This window comes from Microtus pennsylvanicus, chromosome 2 (assembly GCF_037038515.1).
Source record: "Microtus pennsylvanicus isolate mMicPen1 chromosome 2, mMicPen1.hap1, whole genome shotgun sequence".
In the NCBI taxonomy this organism is placed as follows: Eukaryota; Metazoa; Chordata; class Mammalia; order Rodentia; family Cricetidae; genus Microtus; species Microtus pennsylvanicus.
Window position 1 is genome coordinate 30,430,204 of NC_134580.1, and position 14,570 is coordinate 30,444,773.

Sequence of the window (14,570 nt, forward strand, 5' to 3'; positions counted from 1 at the left end):
AGAGGGCAGGGACAGAAGCCACAGTCAGAGGCCATGGAGCAGGAACTTGGCGGGGGGAGTGAGGCCAGTCATGATTCTTGGTGGGAAAGGAAGGAGAGGGGGAAACACGGGGAACAGCCAGTGGGAGTCTTCATAGGTCAGCCATGGAAGGACTGGATTGAGGAGAGAGTGAGGGTAGCCATCCCAGCAGAGGACAGGGGAGTGGGGGGCATGGGATGGAGAACTCCCGAGCCGGGCAGAGGAGCCAGACTGTGATGAACAGCGTTTCCATGAAATGCCCCGCGTCTTCTCAGTAAAGCAAGAAACAAGGAGTCAAAGGGAAGGAATGGGTGTAGGTAGGATTCAAAGACACCAGCTAAAGATGCCAGGAGCCATGGGAACAGTGTGGGCACAGCAGTGTTGCGAGTATAAGGCTTTGGAACAGCCCTGAAGCTTCTGATTCTGGGCTCCAGGCTTGGCAGGAAGTCAGGTGGAGGATGAAAACCAAAGGGGGTGTATGGGAGGAGTGGGGAGCAGGAGGAGGGACGAGAAAGGACTGCTGTCGGGTCACTTACTTCCGTGTCCTCCACTCTGTGCCTGTCTTTAGTGTCTCTAAACCCAACCAGGCCCCCTAGGTAGAAGGGCCATCTGCAGCAGTCTAGGTGGTATGGCCTGCGGTGCTGGGCACTGCCTTGAGCAGTTTCTGTCCTAAACTTCTTTGCTGCTCTTGATAACCCCGTGAGTTAAAAAGAAGGAGTGCCAGCGTTCCTTTAGTAGCTGAGTCAAGAGAGGCTTGTTCATCCTCAGACATCCAGTGCTGAAAGGGAGCTTTAAGCCCAGCTGGGCTGACTGGGGTCTTGACCATGCTTAACCACTTTCTGCCAAAACCGGCCAAAGTCCCCATACAGGAATTGTCTCTTAAAATCACCCCATTTTTCTTGTAATAGCAAAAAGTAACATATATCCATAGTTTGTAAGTCATATCCCCTCCTTCCCTTCCTATTCTCCCTCCCTCTTCCAATCCTCCCTCCTCCCCCTCCCTCTCAGAGCCTTGCACACACCAAGGCCTCCAGCTGCATTCCCGTGCTCTAATATGTGACCTGCTGTGCCCTTCACATGTCCTTCAGTCTCACGTGTTCTTCATTAGATTGCCACACATCCTCGTGAGGTTTATATCCACGTGCAGGACAGAGGAAGACACTGCCAACTCTGTGATTGCTGTCTTTATTAGTGGAGTCTCTGATGTTTAATCATTCCAGAAGGGCCTGGCACAAAAACCCTGTGGTTCTTTACTCTCAATTACGCTAGACTCCTTTTGGGAAAGGCATTCTCACCATAGGTCTTCTGCTTTCATCCAGGTCATAGAACTCTGTATGTGGGGGTTCGGATGCCACTGGGCAGGCAGGGCCATCGGCACCACCGCACTCATGGCCAGAAGCACCGGAGACGAGGAGCGCGGGGCAAAGGAACCAGCCAGGGTGAAGAGGTCCTGGAAGCTTTGGCCCATGGTAATACCTTGGGGAGAGAGGGGTAGCGCTCTGGGGAGAGGGGAGGTAACAACCCTGAGGAGAGAGGACCAGTGTCTATGAGAGGGTGATATGGTGATTCATGGGAATGCAGAAGGCATAGGCAGGTGGTCTTGATTTTCTAGCCCTTCGCTAGGGTTCCCAGGAAGAAGGAATGCTTCTAAGAACTAAAAATGTCTTCCTGAAATTGACATTTCAACACCTCAGTCAACACCATAAGTAATCCTTTGCTATTTAAAATTTGTCAGCTCTCTAGAAAACTAAAAAAATCTATTTTTATGTGTTTGGGTGTTTTGCCTGCATGTATGTTTATGCGCCACATGCTTGCCCGATGCCTTTGGTGGCTAGAAGAGGGGACATATCCCTGGGACTGGAGTTAGACAGTTGTGAACTACGTGTGGGTGCTGGGAACTGAACTGATTTCTAGGTTCTCATGGGACCTCTGCAGTGGTCTTAGTTTATAGTTCTGCTCTCTGGTTTAAATGTTTACCCTTAGCCTTTTCCCTAAGAACAAAAGAACTTTTAAATCTGTATTCAGGACATCTATATATTCCCTTAGCTGTGAGGCAGAATGTTATTTTCGTTCTGACTTGGAGCTAGATACACATCCAGACCTTTCTCTGTTGGTTTTCTAGACACCCCCTCTCAGCATGTTCAGTTCATTCTGGGCACTGAGGACGACGAGGAGCATGTGCCTCATGAGCTGTTCACAGAGCTGGACGAGATCTGTCTGAGAGAGGGAGAGGATGCCAAGTGGAAGGAGACGGGGCCAGGTGAGGCCCTGAAGGAGCCGGGTCAGGAGCCCGGGGACAGGCAGGTGCACACCTCTCAGCAGGTGGCAGGCCTGCTTGCCCTGACTCTTCATGGCTGAAGTGGTAGCTAGGAGGCCTGGCTCCTGCTCACACTGATGTAGCTAGCGTTGATACATGGCCTACTGTGGCTGTTTCCCAGGGGCCGAGAGAGCTAAACAGGCCAGCTGGCCTGATGCCATGTGACAAGACGGTTAGTCTTCCGTGTTTCTGTCTTTGTGGATTTCTGAAGTCATATAGAGCACAGATAAAAATGTCATTTTTTTCTTAATACGGTTTGTCAATATGTCCAAATGATAAAGATTAAATTTGTAAAAGTCACGTTTCCTATAGACAATAAAATAAGTGAAGGTACGCAAAAGGAAGAAAATGACAGTTACCTTCAATCCTACTGTCCCAAGGCGAAAACAAGGCATATATTTAGGGTCTTATACATATATGTGTTTATAATTTTAGATTTGTCTTTAAATAAAAGTGGGATTAAGGTTGGGCATTGGTGATCCTCACCTTTAGTCCCAGCACTCAGGAGACAGAGACAAAGGAGTTCAAGGCCAGCCTGGTCTACAACGTGAGTTCCAGGACAGCAAGGGCTGTTACACGGAGAAACCCGTACTCAAAAAACAAAACAAAAAAGATTTGCACTGTGTCACAACTTGCTTTTCCAGTATTTTTGTGTCTGAACCAGGTGTTCCAGTGTTCTCTATGACCTTTTAGATATTTTGTCCTCTTGAAAAAAAAACCATCTTCTGTCTGTGGCATCTCATTATTGGCCGTGTTTGCAGGTGGCTGAAGTTTGAAGAGGATGTTGAAGATGGGGGAGAGCGTTGGAGCAAGCCTTACGTGGCCACCCTCTCTCTGCACAGTCTGTTTGAGCTGAGGAGCTGCCTCATCAATGGCTCTGTCCTCCTGGACATGCGTGCAAGCAGCATAGAAGAAATTTCAGGTAAGGCTAATAAAGGGCCGAGACATTTTGCATAAATAGAAAGTATAAGAGGCAGGTGTTCTGGTGCACACCGGTAATCCTGGAAGTTGGCAGGGCTGAAGCAGGGGAAAGACGGGTTCAAGGCCTGCACTATACAGTGATACTTTATCTTAAGCAAAACAGACAGAACAAGGAAGTCAGAAAGAAAGAAAATGAAAGGACTGCTCAGATGGCTCAGTTAGTAAACATATTTGCTGGGCAACTTGAGTCCCACCCAGAAACTCATGACGGAAGAAGTAACTTAGGAAAGTTGTCCTCTGTCCTCCACGAAGACCCGATGGCGCACGCCTTCATCACACACACGTGCACACAAATAATTGTGACAATCCTAATACCTAAAAGAAGAAAATTAAAGATTTAGCAGTATAAAATATGTCATCTAGAACAGATATGCAGGAACGTGAGCCATAGCATTCCCATGGTTCAGCGCAGCATGCAGGATAGACCTGTCTTGTGGGGTTTTCTGATGTGAACAGACTTTAAGATACTGTGTTTGGGGCACAGCTTTGGAGACTACCAGATGGCATGTGGAACACTTCCCCTCAGATTGACTCCATTCTAGTAGACAGGTTAAAGATTTCTCCATCCCAAGTGTCTAAATAATCATGCCTCTCTAAGGACTTTTGGGGGCCCCGGGGGATGGAGGTCAGTACTGATGGACTCCTGTGCGAACTCTTTCCTAAGGCGGTGCCCCAGGTGTACTCCCAACTGTGGGGGAAGTAGAATTTTTTAAAAAAAAAAGTGAGTTCAGAGTTAGAGTCACGTTCACTGCTCTAGAGATAGTGGAACCTGCGAGAATGGAGCCCCAAAGTACAGTTTACACCCTGAAGACAGCGCCACAGGCAAGTCTCAGGTAGTGGGCAAGTTGCCCTTGGCAATTGGCAAAAACATGTTCTCTGTGGAGGCTTATAAAAACAGTAGCCAATCAGAAAGAGTGGACTCACCCCTGTCCAATCAATACACCTCATACAAACAGTAGCCAGTCGTAAAGAATAAACTTACTCCTGTCCAATCAATACACCTCATACAAACAGTAGCCAGTCGTAAAGAATAAACTTACTCCTGTCCAATCAATACACCTGGAAGGGGCACAAAAGCACATCCCAGAACAGTTGGGTGTTTTTGAAGAAACTGAGGTCCCAACACTCATGGTTTCTGGGAATTTTCCCAGAGTACTTTTATCTTCCCTCACACGACTCAACTCATAGACTTTAATCCAAGTGGGTCGCATCTGTATTTCATTGACTTCTGACTATGTGTATAAATGCCCATGAAGTTCCCCAGAAAGTTTGTGCCCTGTTTTTCAGTGGAGGAGCCCCGGAGAGTTAGTGATATTATAATCATCAAGAATGAGGAGACCCTGCTGAAGTCTGGGGGGTAGTACTCGATCAAATTAGCTGTAAGCAAGACGGAGGGTGAGCTAAAGGGAGCGTGAACCAGGTCGTTGGATCCGATCAGGTGAGATGGTGCTCCACTGCTGCAGAGGAAGGAGACCTTCCCTCCACCACCCCCGGCACAGGGCTGCTCCTTCCTGGACCCCAGATTAGGTACAAACCACATCCAAGCACCTGTTTCTAAGGTGATCTTTTATAAGTGGAAAAGAAAAGTTTAAGTGGCTGCTGTCTGACTCAGGCAGAAAAAGAAGCAGCAGATGACGTTGCAGGTGGAATTTTAGGAGAAGGGAAGGGGGTCCATGTTACAGTGGGCTAGGGCGCAGTGGTGACAGAGGTAGGGCTGAGGGGGGATGGGGTAGCAGATGAGGGAAGGGGGTTCTCTTAAGTGGGCTAGGATGCGGTGATGACAGAGGTAGGGCTGAGGGGGGATGGGGAAGCTGATGAGGGAAGGGGGGCAGGAATATTTGTCCCAGAGGGACAAAGGACCGCCTCCGAATAGGAGGAGACAGATGTGGCACATAGGCACATAACGGTAAAGTAGGAGAAATCTGTATTAGGGTGAGGTGTTTAATTTTAATTGGGCATGTTAATTAGGTGAGTCAAAGGGGGCTTCTGATAGCTGGACTCGAGTCAGTCTCAGGAGGAGGAGGTGGACAACAAGGGAAGAAACCTTGGTGGCAGCTTTAGGAATGCAACCCAAAGGTTTTTAAGCAAGGCAGAGGGGCTGAGGGAGAAGGGTAAGACCTGGCAGAGCCACCTGCTCCAGTGGTCCAGGGTCCCCTCAGTGGGCCAGTGTCCCCTCAGTGGGCCAGGGTCCCCTCAGTGGGCCAGGGTCCCCTCAGTGGGCCAGGGTCCCCTCAGTGGGCCAGTGTCCCCTCAGTGGGCCAGGGTCCCCTCAGTGGGCCAGTGTCCCCTCAGTGGGCCAGGGTCCCCTCAGTGGGCCAGGGTCCCCTCAGTGGGCCCTACAGCAAGGGCTGATTGCCAGAGCAGCTCAGGAGATAGAGTGGTGGGAATCACTTGATGGACTGGTTTTGGGCAGGAAGGGAAGAATGTTCAGGATTCTAGTTTGTGGCTGGATGACTAGAAAATCCGCAGGTCTGGTGGGTGGAAAGAGGATGGGTTTCATTTTGTACTTGCTAAGTTTTAGGGTGTGGGTACATCCAGATGATGTCTGCTCATGATCGGATCTTTGATGTGACTTGAGATAGGTCACACCGGTCCATGGCATTTGGTGCTTACAGTCTCCAGGGCAGTTGAGATCATTGAGGATAAAAATGGGGGTGGGGACACCACCTGTCTGAGGATGACTGCGGGGCATAAGCAGGCTGACGGAAGCGAGTCGCCCGTGGAGACTGAGCTCAGGAGTGCGGATGGTGAGGGGACAGCCAGTGCCAGCTGCCAAGCCTGTGTTAGCCACCAGGACTGCTGCAACCCAAGTCCACATGTGTGGCGGTAACACCTGGAATGCCAGCACTCAGAGGGTAAGGCAGGTAGATCAAGTTCAAGACCACTCTGGGCTTGTAGCAAGATCTCGTCTCAAAATGAAACCAATCAAACAATAAGTTTGGAAGCCGGAAATCTGAAATGAGTTCTTGGCAGAGCTGTGTTCCTAAAGGCCCAGAGCAGACACGGATTTTCGTGACACTTTGGCACTTGGCAGGGAGCGGCAGGTAATTCTTAAAGTACGATTGTTTGCTTTTGAGAATTTTAAGTGGGAAGAGAAAAGATAAAAACAATAGCTAGAAGAGGGCCCTGGTGGAATTTTCTTCTTTCAAAGTGCAGGATTTTGAAGCATGAGTGTTTATGAGAGAAGAAATAATCATTATAAAGGCTAAATATGCAGGACTCCTGCCTTGATTGCTCACCCCTCTGGTCCCGGCACATAGAACAGGCAGGAGGACCAGCTGCTCACAGCTCAATGTGGCAGCCATCAGCATGGGGAGACATCGGCGCTGTCCTCTCTGTATAGGGGAGACTGAGAAGAGAGTGGTCATGTAATTCCAAGGTCAGATAGGTCAGGAATAATGGAATTAGGGATAGAGTGTAGGGCCTGAAGCTCTGGACATTTATCTAGAGCCCTGATGACAGAACCAAGTAAGACCTTCCGCAAACCTTGATAGTTTTAATGCTGGTGATTGTCTTCAGTGAGCAGTTAACTAATTTAAATAATACATTTTTAAACTTTATTATTTCATTTTATATTCATATTTTATCTGCATGTATGTCTTCTGGAAAAGCAGCCCATGCTCCAAACCACGGAACCATCTCTCCATCCCCAATTTAACCTTTCTTTAGGCTGCACTTTCTTTTCTTTTATATACTTTTTTAAATTTATTTATTTATTAAAGATTTCTGCCTCCTCCCTGCCACCGCCTCCCATTTCCCTCTCCCTCCCCTCATCAAGTCCCCCTCCCTCATCAGCTCGAAGAGCAATCAGGGTTCCCTGACCTGTGGGAAGTCCAAGGACCACCCACCTCCATCCAGGTCTAGTAAGGTGAGCATCCAAACTGCCTAGGCTCCCCCAAAGCCAGTACGTGCAGTAGGATCAAAAACTCATTGCCATTGTTCTTGAGTTCTCAGTAGTCCTCATTGTCTGCTATGTTCAGCAAGTCTGGTTTTATCCCATGCTTTTTCAGACCCAGGCCAGCTGGCCTTGGTGAGTTCCCGGTAGAACATCCCCAATGTCTCAGTGTGTGGGTGCACCCCTTGTGGTCCAGAGTTCCTTGCTCGTGCTCTCTCTCCTTCTGCTCCTGATTTGGACCTTGAGATTTCAGTCCGGTGCTCCAATGTGGGTCTCTGACTCTGTCTCGTTTCATCGCCTGATGAAGGTTAATATTCAGGAGGATGCCTATATGTTTGTCTTTGGATTCACCTTCTTATTTAGCTTCTCTAGGATCGCGAATTATAGGCTCAATATCCTTTATTTATGGCTAGAAACCAAATATGAGTGAGTAATCCCATGTTCCTCTTTTAGGGTCTGGCTTACCTCACTCAGGATAGTGTTTTCTATTTCCATCCATTTGTATGCAAAATTCAAGAAGTCCTTGTTTTTTAGTGCTGAGTAGTACTCTAATATGTATATATTCCATACTTTCTTCATCCATTCTTCCATTGAAGGGCATCTAGGTTGTTTCCAGGTTCTGGCTATTACAAACAATGCTGCTATGAATATAGTTGAGCATATACTTTTGTTGTATGATAGGGCCTCTCTTGGGTATATTCCCAAGAGTGGTATTGCTGGGTCCAGTGTTGGTTGATCCCGAATTTCCTAGGAAACCGCCACACTGCTTTCCAAAGTGATTGCACAAGTTTGCATTCCCACCGGCAATGGATGAGTGTACCCCTTTCTCCACAACCTCTCCTGCAAAGGCTATCATTGGTGTTTTTGATTTTAGCCATTCTGACAGGTGTAAGATGGTATCTTAAAGTTGTCTTGATTTGCATTTCCCTGATCGCTAAGGAAGTTGAGCATGACCTTAAGTGTCTTTTGGCCATTTGAAGTTCTTCTGTTGAGAATTCTCTGTTCAGCTCAGTGCCCCATTTTATAATTGGGTTGATTATAGGCTGCACTTTCAAGTATCCACTGGAGCTCAAGGTTGCAGCATCCCTGACAGTTACAACAATGCTGGGCTCATGGAGGAAGGACAGTAGAGTTAAGAGGGTAATCGTGGGCTCTTAGTCAGCCAGAGCTGGACGCGAACCCTGGCTCTTCGGCTTCGCAGGTGTAAGAGCTTGGGGACTTTTGTAAGAACCGTGCCTTGGTTTCCTTGTTTGGAAGAACTCTGGCTCAGAAGTTAAGAGCATTTGCTCCTCCTGCAGAGGACTCAAGTTTGGTTCCCAGGACCACATTGTGTGGCTCATGGCCACTTGTAATTCCAGCTACAGGGGAGCTGATGATTCTCTTCCAGTCTTCCTGGGTACCTGCACACATATGGGGCATACACACACACACACATAAATATAGATAAAAAATCCATTTAAAAATAGAATTTAAAAAAGAATTTTCATCAAAATGCCCACTTTTTTGAGTTTCAGTGAGGACTGGACAGATGAAAACCCCATGGTACAGTTCTGGGCATGCATTAAATACTCAGAGACCTCGTTCCCTAAGCAATGGTTGGAGCTAAGCATAATGGCATACTCACCGTGATTAAGTCCTACCTTAAAATTTTTTTAATTAATTAGTTTTATTTTATACGTATGAGTCGTTTGATATCATGTGTGCATGTACACCACATGCCTGGTGCCCTTGGGGGCTATAAGAGGGTGTTGGGTCTCCTAGAACTGGAATTACAGATGGTTATGACCACCATGGGGGTACTCGGAATAGAACCCAGGTTCTCTGTAAGAGCAGTCAGTGTTCTTATCCATGGGGCCATCTCTCCAGCTCCAGTAAGTCCCACTCTTGCAGAAAGGTCACATTAACCCGGGAATTCATGGCAGCCTACGTAGCATAGTGACACTCTGTCCCTAAACCATGTGTTCACGTTGTTGTCTCGTTGTTAAATAAGCAAAGGACGGTGTTCCATACCTACAAAACCCAAATGCTCCTTCAGACAGGAAGCTGAAACCACCTTGGTGACGCTAGGAGAGCAGCTCATCTCTGCCTTTTTCCCCTTCCCCTGCCACCTCATACCCTTCCCCTTGAGTTCCTGAACTCTCCGTCTGAGTGTTGCTGTGAATGTCTCTTTCCTAGACCTGATACTGGACCAGCAAGAACTGTTCAGTGACCTGAATGACAGTATGAGGGTTAAAGTGCGGGAAGCCCTTCTCAAGAAACACCACCATCAGAATGATAGGCGGAGGAACAACCTCATTCCCATTGTCCGCTCCTTTGCTGAGGTTGGCAAGAAGCAATCGGACCCACATTCCATGGACAAAGATGGTAAGGACTTGGGGGTGTCTCTCTTTTTCTCTCTGTTGAAAACACATTTGGGGACCAGTTGGCGATGCGGAATTACTGCAGGGCGAGGCTGTGACACTTAGGCCCCTGGACTCCTTGATGGGTAGTGAGCTGGGTGACTAGGATGCTCCCTTCTCCGTGTGCCCTTGGATAGCATTCCAGGGGGGACTGCGAGGTGAGGGATGTATCCCCTGTGCTCCCAGAGAAGGTATAGCTCTGGGGAGAATGGTCACATCGATGAGGAGCTGGGCCAGAGAAGGTGAGCTGCAGCCTTGTCCAGTTAAACAAAAGTCTGCTTAGACACAAACTGCTGTGGTCTAGCCAGGCCTCCAGGCTTGTGCTTTGGCTCCACCCCCTGGAGAGTGTATGGCCCTGGACAATCTTCACATCGCACTTAATAAAGACAATGGCAGGACCTTCCTTCCATTTGTTGTGGGATTTCTGTGTGTTAGCTTAGGTCCATAGCCTGTGTACAGGCGCGGGTGGGCCCAGCTGTTAACCACTTCTCTTGCCATGGCTGGGCGAGGCCTCGCCTGCAGCTTCTCCTCCTTTGCTGGCAAGCTGTTTGCCAAGCTCTGTGCAGAGGTGCTGGCGCACTGAGGGTCAGGATGGCTCTCTGCAGAGAGAAAGGAAGATAGGAAGGTAATGGAGGACTAGACCTCTGCCTTCTTAGCACTGAGTGCAGGGACAGACGTGATGGACTCTGCTTCATAGTCCTCCCAGCCTGTAGAGGTCACAGCTGGCTGTGATGGATGGCTGGATCTGAGGGGAAGGAGGGGCAAGCCCTTGGCAGATTCTATTTGACTGTCTCCAAATAGGTCAGACTGTTTCTCCTCAGTCTGCTCCAACTACGAGTCTTGAGGTGAAAAACGGAGTGAATTGCGAGCACAGTCCTGTGGATCTAAGCAAGGTGAGGAGACATGGCAGGTTGACTTCTAGACCGAAGGTTATCTGTAGTGGAGCCCAGGGTCTTCCGGAATCTTTCTGGGGTCTGGTAAGCTCCGATGGCTCATGAGCCTTCCCCAGGAGCAGCACTGCTCTGTGAAAAGGGATGCCATCTTCCTTGTTGAATCCCTGTGCACACTTAGCCGGCCGACTCAGCACAGTGAAGGCAGCCTGCTGCTGAGCCCCACTGCCCCGGCTCCCGGTGCATTAGTGACCCTCTGGCACCTGCTGCCGTGCATCCTTCTCACTCTCGTCACTGTTGTCACTGCAGTATTTTGCCGCTGCCTCCTAAAGCTCGTGATGTCTGGCTCTTCTTGGAGGGCTGTGGCTGCTGCATCTGATGGAGCAGTCAGTATTTGCAAGGAGAAATAACATGACCCAGAACTCCCGAGGCGCTTCCTCCCAGAGGAGCATGGTGGGGTGGGATGAAAGTTCTCGGACTTAAACTTTGATTCTTGAGTGGCTCAGTGGCTAAAGGTGTTGCTGCCTGAATTCTGCCCTGAAACCCACACAGTGGTGGAGGAACTGATTTTCACAAGGTGTTCTCTGGCTTCCATACATGGACTGCAGCCTGTGTAGACACACACACATACAACACCTAAACACACACCCCACACACTAAATTACATATAGTTTATATGTGCTATAAATGATAAATGTGTGTGTGTGTACACACTCATGCGTGTATTCTATACTCCGTAGTTGTAGTCAGAATTCTCTCCCTGAATCTTAATCTCTTCCCCTTTTTTTTAAAATAGTGGACTGATCTGATCTATGATCGCTCCATTCAGGGTTTTTATAAAAATCAAATAAAACAGTGAGGAACTCTTCTGTAACCTTGAGTGATACTTGAAGAGAATGATTGCCAGCGAAGCCGATGGCTCCTAAATTCTCAAAGGCTCCTGTGTACTTTCAGGTGGACCTTCATTTCATGAAAAAAATTCCCACTGGGGCAGAGGCCTCCAATGTCTTGGTTGGAGAGGTGGACACTCTGGACCGTCCCATCGTCGCCTTTGTGAGGCTCTCCCCAGCTGTGCTCCTCTCGGGCCTGACAGAAGTGCCCATCCCAACAAGGTACCTGGGTCCTGCCCCGAGCTGAGTGACCTGTGTGAGCACTGGCGCTAGCAGCTAGTTAGTACCAGAAGTTAGGGTGGGCCGTTCGGAGAGAGTGTTTAAAATTCCTTGGTGAGCTATGAAAGTGGGGGTGAAGGGAGGATGAGGGGTGGGGGGGAGTGAGTTCTAAGTTTTAAGGCTGTGACCATGAGTACTGTTGGCCTTGGAAGAAGAGCCCAGGAGAACAGGGAAAGAGCACAGCAAGGTCCAGTGGATTGTCACACCAGGAGGCCTTCGTCTCCAGGGAACTGTCTCTAGGGAAAGGTACTGATGTCTTTCCACAGTGCTGGCAGGACTTGGCTATTTGTGTGCCCCAAGGTGGTGACGTGGTGATTCAGAGCCCCACTGATTATAGAGAGTGCACAGATGTCCAGAACACAATTCACGCTCCTCTCCAGGACTTGGTCATTTCAACTTCTTATCCTTCCCTTTCTCTGTCATTTTCTTAATAGAACAATGGATGGGGATTAGATAACCTTGAATTTACACAGCGGTGCAGTGTTTTGAAAAGACATCCTTTCTATGGCTAGGAACTGTGTCTATGGTAACGCTAAGAAGCCCAGCCAGCCACGTTATTGAATGATGTCTTATTAATAGCTCTGAATGGCGCCTGGCCATAGCAGGCTGATGTTCTTCTTGAAGGCGGTGATGGTCTCTGTGTGGTAGTCGGGGCGAGGTTTGCTATTTAGAGTGGATAAGATGTCCCTTCTCCTTCTTTATTTATGTAGCTCCCTCTTTTGTGTGTTTTGGCAGATTTTTGTTTATCTTGCTGGGCCCAGTAGGAAAAGGTCAGCAGTACCACGAGATTGGCAGATCCATGGCCACCATCATGACCGATGAGGTACAGACCACTCTGCCTTCCATCCACTCATCTCGTAATTAGTGAGCATTTCTATCTCGCGGAAGCTGTGTGCGTTGTTGGGGATACGATAAGGACTGTGGCAGCATCTGCTGGGAAGCATCCGGGACTTCTCTAGGAGCCATTCAAAGAGAACCACACCCTCTGGGAGACTTTCCTTGCAGTTCCATTGCTTGTTTGTTTATAGACAGGTTCTTAGTAGCCCAGGTTGGCCTTGAACACCTAGTGCTGGGATTATAAGCATGTACCACTATGGCCACTTAACTCTCCCTTTTTTAAGTAATCCAAGATGCAAAGACATCATTTTCTGGGAGAATTATTATTGCCAAGTAAAATGTGTCAACTCATATTTAATGTAGCTCATGAAGCCTGAGTTAACTTTCTAGAGAATATAGTTAATTAAATATGTTGAACTTATTTGTATAAAGAAATACTCCTGTTCCCTGGAAAGAGAGGTTTGCATAAGGTCAGGCTGTGCCCTCGGGCAGTGTCATGTGGAGGTGTCATGGTCACTCTGTACCTGGTGAGGGCTGCTGTGCAGTGGTTCCAAGGCACACATCTGTGCGCTAAGTTCATGTATGGCTGTCCAAGGCACACATCTGTGCGCTAAGTTCATGTGTGATCTCTCTCTGGTCCTTTCACAGATGACCTCCATTAGCAAGACTGTCTATTTTCAGACGTGACTAAGAGAATTTCTGTGTCCTTTCTCCTGTGGAGACAATAAAATGACTTTAAGTGGTGTCTTATCTCCTTGACACAGGGTCTCACTCCGTGAGCCCACCTGGCCTTCCACTTGAGGTGCCCTCCTGCTGTGGTCTGGGGTGTGCCTGGATTCACGGGCACAGGCACCTCCGCACTCTGCGTTAGGTTCCTTTAAGCACTAAGTTTTATGTCTTAGATATCCATGCCAGAGATAAAAATCAAGAGGCTGTATCCATTTCTCAGTGGATATCGTTGCAAACACAGTAATGTTGAGTTTTCCTAAGGTGTTTTCCTCCCTTCTGTAGATTTTTCATGATGTGGCATATAAAGCCAAGGAGCGAGATGACCTTCTGGCCGGGATAGATGAGTTCCTGGACCAGGTGACTGTGCTCCCTCCAGGGGAGTGGGACCCATCCATTAGAATTGAGCCACCCAAAAATGTCCCTTCCCAGGTAACGTATGCATATAAGCTATTTGTGGCTGCTGTTCTTTCCACAGACAAGCAAAAGTTATGTCTGTTTATGCCAAATATACCAAGACTTGTCCCTGTTTGGGAGCTCTTGAATGTCAGACTAGGAATAAAAGACTAATCTGTAATAACAGGTAGGCCCTGATGTGATGAGATATCATTGTCTTTTGTTTTGTTGTTATTGTTTTCTTTTGGTTTTGAGACAGGGTTTCTCTGTAGCTTTGGAGCCTGTCCTGGAACTAGTTCTTGTAGAACAGGCTGGCTTCGAACTCACAGAGATCCATCTGCCTCTGCCTCCCAAGTGCTGGGATTAAAGGAGTGTGCCAACCCTGCCCGGCTAAAATATCATTGTTAACTGGGAATGGAGTTCTCGCCACAAAGGGAAGGACTGATCTAGAGTGAAGGAGGGGAGAGGGAAAGTATTTCCTGGAAATACATTGTATACAAAATATTCAAGTTAAAAAAAAAACATGGTATAATGAAAGAACAAATAGGTTTCTAGTGGTTCTCTGACATACCGAGGATGGGAAGAGAGCTTCTGTATGTACCAGATGAGGACAGACATTTTTATCCATGTAAATTTGGCCTTCCCAGATGCCCGCCCCTGCTCTTGTCTCTAGTTTACAGAATTGACTGATCTAGGGTAATATTTTAAAGGTCGGTGAGACAGGGATGCAGACCTGAAACTGAGGCTGAAACCCATGTGATGCCCTATGCGTTAATCTCACCAGCTGGGAGGCAGACAGAAGGATTATAAATGCAAAGCCAGCCCGAGTTACATACCAAGTTCCATGCCTGCCTGGACTGTATAGTAAGATCCTGGCTCCACAAAACAAAACAACAAGGATTATTTGAATATGGCAGCACATGCCTTTAATCCCAGAACTCA

The 14,570-nt window shown here is 48.0% G+C and overlaps 1 protein-coding gene across 1 annotated transcript in view; it reads left to right on the forward strand.

The window, feature by feature from the left end:
• The window catches only part of LOC142843395 (electroneutral sodium bicarbonate exchanger 1-like), a 36,676-nt gene extending 22,859 nt beyond the window's left edge, over positions 1–13,817 (forward strand). Inside the window, exons 3-10 of the mRNA XM_075960695.1 lie at positions 1,338–1,487; positions 2,141–2,270; positions 3,091–3,257; positions 9,387–9,575; positions 10,412–10,503; positions 11,455–11,612; positions 12,405–12,492; positions 13,518–13,817. Of these exons, the coding sequence (XP_075816810.1) occupies positions 1,338–1,487; positions 2,141–2,270; positions 3,091–3,257; positions 9,387–9,575; positions 10,412–10,503; positions 11,455–11,612; positions 12,405–12,492; positions 13,518–13,802 (1,259 nt within the window). The 3' untranslated portion in view covers positions 13,803–13,817. The remainder of the gene's footprint in view (positions 1–1,337; positions 1,488–2,140; positions 2,271–3,090; positions 3,258–9,386; positions 9,576–10,411; positions 10,504–11,454; positions 11,613–12,404; positions 12,493–13,517) is intronic.
• Positions 13,818–14,570: the final 753 nt, after the last annotated feature.